The sequence below is a fragment of the Alexandromys fortis genome, unplaced genomic scaffold (genome assembly GCF_014885135.2).
Source record: "Alexandromys fortis isolate MF-2015 unplaced genomic scaffold, M_Fortis_MF-2015_v1.1 scaffold_81, whole genome shotgun sequence".
Classification (NCBI taxonomy): Eukaryota; Metazoa; Chordata; class Mammalia; order Rodentia; family Cricetidae; genus Alexandromys; species Alexandromys fortis.
This window is the reverse complement of record NW_026067960.1, coordinates 4,203,746-4,213,437: the sequence shown is the minus strand read 5'-3', so window position 1 is coordinate 4,213,437 and position 9,692 is coordinate 4,203,746. Positions and strand designations below refer to the sequence as shown.

At 47.0% G+C, this 9,692-nt stretch overlaps 1 protein-coding gene across 1 annotated transcript; it reads right to left on the bottom strand.

Moving 5' to 3' along the window:
- Nucleotides 1-8,003: 8,003 nt before the first annotated feature.
- LOC126508056 (nascent polypeptide-associated complex subunit alpha-like) lies at nt 8,004-8,699 on the bottom strand. Its single transcript, XM_050152942.1, has one exon. The coding sequence runs from the start codon at nt 8,661-8,663 to the stop codon at nt 8,019-8,021; it is 645 nt and encodes a 214-aa protein (XP_050008899.1). The 5' UTR covers nt 8,664-8,699; the 3' UTR covers nt 8,004-8,018.
- Nucleotides 8,700-9,692: the final 993 nt, after the last annotated feature.

The window sequence follows — 9,692 nt, the reverse complement described above, 5'->3', positions numbered from 1 at the left end:
AGAAGGATTCTAGTTCATCCGTGGTTTAATTGACACATTGTTGGAAGATGGTGGATTCTTGTAGAAGAAAGGGGTTCCCTGGAGCTGGGTCTTTTCAAGGTTCCTACCCCTAGCCTCTCCCAGGCTCTCTCTGCTTCTTGGCTGTGTGAGGTGAGCAGGCCTAAACACCCTCCAGTCAAGAGCCTTCTGAAACCGTGAGACAAAACAGGTCTTTTTCCCCTAAGCTGCTTCTCCTCCACGTTCTGTCACGGTTGGGTAAAGTCTGAGTGACTTTTTCTGTCATACTGGAAGATGCTGTTTGAGTGGGGTGATGTTTGCTGTTGTTCACCATTTCATGGTGGGAAAGGCACACGGGCGGACAGACTCCAGCCAAGGCACTGGGGCCTTGAGTGCAGTGACCGCTTGATGAATCAGAACTCAGAGAACTGGAGCCGAAACCAGAAATCAATATTGCCTTTGTGGTCTGCCTCCAGTGAGCCACTCTTCCCTCAGTCACAGACCCAGAGGTTTCTCAGCCTTCCAAAAAACGGAGCCACTAGCTGGAGACCAAGTGTTCAAACGTTCAAGCCTAGCCGGGTGGTGACAGGGCACTCCTTTAATCTCAGCACTCGGGAGCCAAGGCAGGTGGATCTCTGAGTTCAAGGCCAGTCTGGTCTACAGAGTGAGCTCCAGGATAGTCAAGACTACACAGAGAGACCCTGTCTCAGAAACAAAACTGAGGGACATTTTAGATCCAAGCCACAGCCTGAACACACACGAGAAGACCCTCAGCCCTATGATCAATAGAGAAACACTAAATAGAACCCCCGGGGGGCTAGGAGAGTGTGTGTGTGTGTGTGTGTGTGTGTGTGTGTGTGTGTGTGTGGTCAGATGAACACATGTGTAAGGGTGTGCAGGTTTTAGACCAGAAGAGAACCTTAGGTATTGTCCTTGAGGTTTGTTTTTTATAATTTTTTAAGATTATAATCACTCACATCCCCCTTTCCTTTCTCCCTCTAAACCTTCCCATGTTCCCCCTTACTCTTGCTTTCTCTCAAATTCAAGGCATTTTTCCCTTTAGTTGTTGTTACATATGTGTGTATATGTGTATTTGTGTGCTCTAACTGTATAAATGCTCAGTCTGTGTAATGGTACTTGTATGTATGTCTTCAGGGATGAACATAGGGTTGACCATTTGGTATTAGATAACCAATTGGAGGGCTCTTCCCCGGGGAAGACTGCTTATCCTGCTCCCAGCATTCCCTAGTTTCCTGCAGCTCTCTCTGTAGGACCGAGGACCCCTGGGCTCTCCCCAATCCACATTAGCACGCCTGTTGGTGTTGTACTTGTGTGTGTGTGGGGGGGGGGTCCTGTTGGCAAGGGTCAAGGGTGCAGCCTCTCTCTTTCCCAGGAGACAGGGTCTCACAGCAAACTCCTTGACCTCTGGCTCTTACCATCTTTCCACCCTCTCTTTTGCAATCATCCCCGAGTCTCAGGTGTGGGAGCTGTGTTGCAGCTCTTAACAGTGGGAACTGGTTCCACAACTCTGCATCCTGATTGGTTGTGGTTTTCTGTGACTGTGTCTGTTGCAAAGTTTCCTCAAGGAGAGTTGAGAGCTACGCTTTCATGTGGGCAGTGTAAAGATCCCTTGTTTTTTGAGACAGGCCTCGTACTGGCCTGGAGCTTCTCAAGGAGAGTAGGCTAGCTACCCAGCAGGGCCTCGGGACCCACCTGCCTCTGCCTCCTGAGTGCTGGGATTACAGGAGTGTGCCAGCAGGCCCAGCCTAGAACTCTTTCTCAATAAGCAGTAAGGACTGGTGAGGGCGTGAAGATGCTGGTTCACCGTACCACACTGGTGAGCAGATAAACCAGTCCAGCTGTGTGGAAGCAGCTGGCGGGTCCCGGAAAGACAGCCGTGGAATGTGTGTGTGGTGGGTCTAAGTGGAAGTGGTGAACGGTACTGAATTGTGAGCCTTAATGCATTCACTAACATTATGCTGATTTCATTTTAATTTTTAAAAGTTAGTAAGACCGAGTCACTGTCCTGAGAAATCAGAGGGAGATTATCAGCTGGGTGAGGAGAGACAGCTGCCTAGGCTGAGATCTCTAAAGCTCAGCAACCCGCCTGTGGGGCTGCTGGGAAGGGGATGGCGATTCCTTGAGGTAGGACCTAACAGGAAGTGAGGTCACTCAGGGACATGGACTCACACTCCCTCTGCTCACTGTGAGGCACTATGACATCACAGCGATGGAAGAATGGATGGCCAGAGGCTGACATCTCTGAAACTACGGAGCCCATAAACATTTCCGGCTTTTAGAGCGTTTTTCTTCAGGGTTTTGACACAGCCGGCATAAAACTGGCCAACACATCATTTCTTCTCTTATTTATTGCTGGGTCCAAATATCCAACAATGATTTCATTCTGCAGCCGTTCTGAGGTTCAGAATTCTGACACAGGGCAAGAATCTTCCAGAAAGTTATCCGCTCGCATGCCTGGCTCTCAGACTGTGTCACGTGGACCAGGTCTGGGTGTCCAAGCGCCTGCCCAGGAACAGCTCCAGCTCGTGTTTCTTTTTGGCACAGTGACCCTGGAGCGTCCAAGTCTCCAGGCAGAAGCCCTGTGACCACTGAAAGCTCCCAATACTGCTGACTGGCCTCACTCACTCTGCCAGGCCTGTCACCTGCACACACCAAGGTCCCAGCCTTCCAGTTCCTTGTTCCTCGGGGGGGCGGGTATCTGTGTCCTTTATTACCGCAATGGATTTAGATCCGTTGATAATTCTCATTTTGTGCAGGGACCACTGAAGCACTCTGTGTGAACTTAAAGAGGGGACTATTGTTTCACACAGAAGAAAGAAGCACAGAGAAGTTAAGCACCTTGCCCAAGGCGGGAAGACTAGAGCAAGGATTTGAAACCCTCTGGCCTGACTCCTCTGTCAGGGTCTAGTCTCTTACAAGCTGCTTTTCTTTCTAGGCGACCAACCATTCACCCTCAGAGCCCCAGGCCCTCAACCATCCCCACATCACGCTCCCTACCCACTCCTCCTCTCTTCTGCCCTCTCCCTGCCTGTCCTCCAGAGAGCTCCCAGGCTGGCCTTGAGGAAGGTCAGCTTCCTTGGCCAGACAAAGCTTATTTCGCTGGCTCTGGTTCCTGGAGGCAGCCCTGCTCCCAGAGCCTTTAAAATTTATTTATCTAATTAAAAAAATCTCTCAGCAGCCAACATGCTCGGAGAGTTCATATTTAACCAATAAGCCATCAGGCGAGCTGCTGAGTCCAGGAGCATCCTGCCTGGACCTTGAGAGGTGGGGCCACCAGAGCATGCATCCACCCGCAGAGCTGGCTTTAGCAGCGGGCACCCCGGGCAGCGGCAGCCTCCGCAGCCAGCTGCGTTTCCGGCCAATGAACCTGCCGCTCAAAGCCTCTGTTTTAATTAACTCTATCTCAGGCGGCCGGAGCACGTGGGCAAACTTCTGTCTACTTCACTGCAGAGCCCAAGCACACCCCCATCCCCTTTCTAAGAATAGAATCCAGAGCTGTAGGGGCGGGAGGAGGCTGGAGTCTAAAAATGAATTTAAAACCCGGAGCAAAACAACCCAGCCCAGGAGAAGGGAGAATAAGCGGCTTGCAAAAGTGTGTGTGCGCGCGCACACACACACACACACACACACAGGAAGGGGGTGGGGGAGGCCCGGGCGGAGGCTGTCTGCTGCCATCCGGGTGGGACTGGCAGTCAGGCCTGGCAGCCTGCCCAAGTGTCTGGCAGGGATGGGGGTGGCGGGTGGCGCTGTTCATGCCAGGAGCAGCAGCTGGGGATCCCGGGGGAGTTGGGGCTGTCTCTGGGGCTGATTGGCTTCCCCAGACAACAGGGGTGAGTCATGGGCTTGTGGGCTGGACTCAGGGGTGCCCAACAGTACCAGATGTGGCTCAAAGTTTCAAGGACTCAGAAGCCTAAATGCTTCTAAAAATGGGTTGGTCCTCAGACACCAGAAGACCCTGCCACCACCAGGGAGACACCAGGGAAGGGATGGATCAGCCCTGCTCAGGGACACTTGGGAGCAATGGTATGGCACTCTTAGCTGCTGGTAACATATCAGGGACTAAGGGTGTAAAGTGTTTGTCCAACATGCAGGAAGCCCTGGTTCCATCCTCTGCACCACACGGAACACACACGTACACGAGGTAGGGTCGAATCCCAGGAAATGGCAGGTGTGGAGGCAAGAGGATTGGAGACTCAAGGACTAGACCTGGTTACACAGAGCCAACTTTGAGACCATCTTAGGCTAAAGAGAACCTGTCTCAGAAAAAAAAGAGAGTGGGGGGTGGCACATGACAATCAGTTCCATGAGAAACCAGGAGAGGTAACACATGCCTGTAACCTCAACACTCCAGAGGTAGAGGCAGGAGGATCAAAATTTCAAGGTCACTCTGCAGCCACAAGTTTGAGCCCAGTCTTGGCTACAAGAAGTCCTATCTCAACCAAACACAATACATATGCACATACAGACATACATGCATACACACATATATGTACATACGTATACACACACAGACAATAAATAAATAGTTCAAAAAAGCCCACTCATTTTGAGGCTTCTGTTTTCTGCAGGTTCGCTCTGCCAGGCACTGCTCTCAGTCCTGTCCCCAGGACAGTACAGTGTCACTGTGTTCTTACCTCCACTCTGCTGGTGAGGAAACTGAAGCCTAAGGTTTGGGGCAGGCCCAAGTTCACACTGGGGATGGGGTGCACCTGGGTCTGCACCACTGGCAGGCTGACCTCCATGCCTGTAATGGCTAATCTTGGTTGTCAACTTGACCACACCTGGAATCAGCTAAAACCCAAGCTGCTAGGCATGCCTGCGAGGGATATTCTTAATCAGATGATTTGAATCCAGTATCGAACCCATCCCAAATCTGTATCGCATCGTCTGGTGACCGCCCACAGAAGAGGACACAGGAGACAGAAACTTTGTGTTTGCTTGTTTGTCCTGCATTCTCACGAGCACATCTGACTATCCTGCTTTGTAGCCAGAACTAAATCCAGTTTCTTCAGGATTCCGACCAAAGTCCGACAGCTCTCCAGGATTCTTCTCAGACCCAAGCACCAGATTGGGACTGCTGAGACACCCAGCCTCGTGGGCTGAACAACAGGAGTCTCCGTGTTTGTCATGAGACAGCCATTGTTGGACTACACCGCCTACAGCCCAGTCAATACATTCCATATGTGTGTGTAATATATATGTGTGTGTGTGTGTATGTGTGTGTGTTCACTCCATCAGTTCTGCTCCTTTAGAGCAGCCTGACTAGTACAAAGCCTCACTCCTCAGTTACTTTGCCTGCACACTGGACGATCAACGGGCTGGCATGAACCCCATAGGATGCTCAGATGTGGCACCAAGACATTGCCTGCTCCACGGACAAAAATCACCTGCTCACACTCTTCCCCAACTGCCCAGAGAGCATCTCTGGATGTCACCTCCATTATGACTCCGAGTCCTCCTGGAGTCTTGAGTCCAGTGCTAGCCTACCTGGGCAGCACCGCCCTTACGCTGTTCCCTGGGTCTTTTCGTTTTCCAGTACACAGCTTTCCGTTTAATGTTGTAATACAGAGTTCACATGTTACATCCCGAAGTTCAAAGAAACTCCTGTGGATAGAGCCGTATTGTGTCCAGGATTTGCTTTGGAATAATCTGGAATGGCAAGTGAGTGAGGAACAGAGAAGGTGAGGCTGACCACAGGGAGAAAGGCTGAGAAGTTAATAATTCAAAAAATAAGCAGAGATCTAATTTCCACATGACTTATTCTGCATTGCTATATCATACACGCATGTGTGCATGTGTGTCACATGCTCTGTACATTATAGTATATGATACAGGCTACTCTCTGTATGTTTGTCATGTTTTACAATAACCCTGGGGGAGTAAGGGGTGAACCTCAGGGCCTTGCATGTGTCGGACCCAGACCCTAAAACCTTTTCTAGTGCCATACACAGATGTGTAGAAATTGTCCTAAAGCAAAGGTTGGTGAGAAGTCCCACAGGGGAAGGAGGCTGTGACAGCTTGTGTAAAATGCAAATGGCAGGCTGGGGTGCGGACTAGGCTGGCTGAGCACTGGTAGGTCGGGATCCTTCCTGGGAGCAGAGGAAAGGGCCTGCCTGCTCCTCCTTAGCACACGACCAAGCCCAGGTCTGTCTGCTATCATCCCTCAGGACATCAAGGGCAAAACGAGAAGAAAACCCTGGCCTTTCTACTTTCTTCCAGTGACATCAAAGAGTGGTCCTGCCCAAATGTTTCCCACCTAAAACTCCAAACACAAGAGGAATGAGCAAGCCCAGAGCTGAGGTCCTGTAGCAAGATTTCTAATTGGTCTTAGTAATAAAAACCCAGAGTCAGGTATTAGGGGTGAAAGATCAGAGAGGCAAAGCAACCAACCACTAGTTCTTACCTTTACGAAATCCTCCAACTGAATGGGGTATCCTGTCTCTACAAGTCCTCAAACTGAATGCCTTGAACTCCTGTCTCCTTCCACTTTATATTCCTCTCTCTGCCCAAGCATATCCCTTCCTGTCCCCACCTCCATCGTGTTGGGATTAAAGGCATGTGGCTGCCAAGTATTGGGATTAAAGGTGTGAGCCACCATCGCCTGGCAATGTTTCTCTTTGAGACTGGATCAATCTAGCCCAGGGTGGCCTTGAACCCACAAGGGATGTCAGGGAAGAAATTAAAGACTTCTAGAATTCAATGAAAATAAATACAAAACATATCCAAACTTATGGGACACACAAGGGATGCTAAGAGGAAAGAAAGTTCACAGCACTAAGTGCTTTCATAAAGAATGTGCAGAGATCTTGCACTAGCAACTTAACAACACACCCAAAAGCTCTAGAACAACAACAACAAAAAGCAAATGCAGCCAAGAGGAGTAGACATCAGGAAATAATCAATATGAAGGTGGAAATCAATAAAATACAAGGAGAACAAAACAAAGAACCAATGAAACAAAAAGTTGGGTCTTTGAGAAAATCAGTGAGATAGATAAATCCTTATGCAAAGTAACTGATAGAGAGGAAAAAAAAACAAATTAACAAAATCAGGAACAAAAAGGGGAACATAACAACAAGTACTGAGGAAATCCAGAGAATCATTAGGACATACTTAAAAATCTGTACTCCACAAAAATGGAAAACTTAAAAGAAATGAACAAATTTCTTGATAACTATCACTTACCAAAGTTAAATCAATATCAAATAGACAATTTAAACACACCTATAACTCCTAAGGAAATAGAAGCAGTCATTAGCAGTCTCCAAACCAATTAAAAAAAAAAAGTCCATGGACAGGTAGTTTTAGAGAAGATTTCTATCAGACTTTCAAAGAAGATCTAATGCCAATACTCCTCAAATTATTCCACACAATAGAAACAGAACATTGCCAAATTCATTTTATGAGGCCACAGTTACCCTGATACCCAAGCCATACAAAGATTCAACAAAGAGAGAGAATTACAGATGGATACCCCCATGAACATTGATGCAAAGGTAATCAATAAAGTGCTTGCAAACCAAATCCAAGAATACATCAAAAAGACCACCCATTATGATCAAGAAGGCTTCATCCCAGAGATGCAGGGGTGATTCAACATGAGAAAATCTGTCAGTGTAGTCCACCATATAAACAAAATGAAAGAAAAAAACATGATCATCTAATTAGATGCTTAAAAAACCTTTGACAAAATTCACCACCCCTGCATGATAGAGGTCTTAGAGAGAGCAGGGATACAAGGAACATACATAAACATAATAAAGGCAATACATAGCAAACCAACAGCCAACATCAAATTAAATGGAAAAAAAACTCAAAACGATTCCACTAAAATCAGGAATAAGACAAAGCTGTCCACTCTCCTTTTTTTTTTTCATCCAACAAGAAGCCATAACTTTATTAGTGATAGAAACAGTACAAATTTCAAACCAAGCTGCAGTTCCACCTTTGAAACGCCAAAAAGGGGGGTGGGGATGGGGAGTGTCCTCTCCGTCAATTAGTTACATTGTTAATTCCATAATAGCATTTACAATATCATTACTGTTGTTTTTCAGGGCTCGGACTGCCTTTGCTCTGGACACATTCGCCTGTGACACGACCAATTCTATGTCCTTAACTTCCACACCTGTCTCATCAACCTCTTCCTCCTCACTCTCCTCTTGTACTGTCGGAGTCTGAGTATTTTCTTGAATGCTTGAAACTTCTCCTTGAACTTTGAACTTCTCAGCAGCTGCTAACTGTGCTTGCTGAGACAAATCTTCAATCTTGGCTTCTCCAAATACGATGTAGGTGTCTGAAGCCGGGCTCTTGTAGACGTCTGGTTTGGTGATGACCAAGAGGATATTTTTAGATTTCCGGATAGTGGCTCTAGTAACCCCTGTAACCTGCCGAAGACCCAGCTTGGACATAGCCTTCCGTGCTTTCTTTTCACTCCGGCTCTGCTTTGCTTTACTGACTGGTTCTTCATCAATTTCAGCTGCTGCCGCCAGCTGGGCTTGTTGTGTGGCTGTCTGTGTGGAGTCTTGTTCCTCGAGCTCTGGTACTGATTCATTGCTGTCAGATTCTGTTCCCGACCCTGTCTCAGCCTGGGGCTGTGGCAGCTCCTGCTCTGTGGCAGGGATGGTTTCTGTGGCTTCGCCAGGCATTTTGTGCGGAGGACGCGGAACCAAGATGGCGGCGGAAAGAGCTCCACTCTCTTCTTAACTATTCAATGTAGTGCCCGAAGTTCTAGCTAGAGTAACAAGACAACAAAAGGAATATAAACTGGAAAGGAAGAAGTCAAAGTATCACTATTTGCAGATGACATGATAGTATACGTAAGTGACCCCAGAAATTCTATCAAGGAACTCCTGCAGCTGATAAACACCTAAAGTGAAGTGGCTGGATACAAGATTAACTCAAAAAAATCAGTAGCCCTCCTATATACAAATGATAAACTGGCTGAAGAAGAAGGGGGATGGCACCCCTCACAATAACCACTAACAATATAACATATCTTGGAGGTAACTCTAACCAAGCAAGGGAAAGACCTGTATGACAAGAACTTCAGTATTTGAAGAAAAAAAATGGAGAAGAGATCAGAAAGGAGAAGACCTCCCATGCTCAAAGATAACAGTAAAAATGGCCATCTTACCAAAGCAATTTACAAATTAAATGAAATCCCCATTAAAATCCCAACACAAATCTTTACAGATCTTGAAAAAACAATATTCAATCTGGAAAAACAAAATACTCAGGAAAGCTAAAAACAATCCTGTACAAAAAAAGACTTCTGGAAGTATCACCATCCCTGATTTCAAGCTCTACTACAGAGCTGAAGTAATAAAAACTGCATGGCATTGGCATTGTAAACAGACAGGTGGATCAATGGGATTAAATCAAAGACCCAGATATAAATTCATACACCTATGGATACTTGATTTGAATGCAGATAGATCCATATCTATCATCCTGCACAAAATTCAAGTTGAAGTGGATCAAAGACCTCAACACAAACTTAGACACATTGAACCCAATAGAAGAGAAGGTGGGGAATAGCCTTGAACACACTGGCACAGGAGACAACTTCCTAAACAGAATACCAATAATGCAGGCACTAAGATTAAGATTAATAAGCAGGACCTCATGAAACTGAAAAGCTTCTGTAAGGCAAAGGATACCATCAATAGGACAAA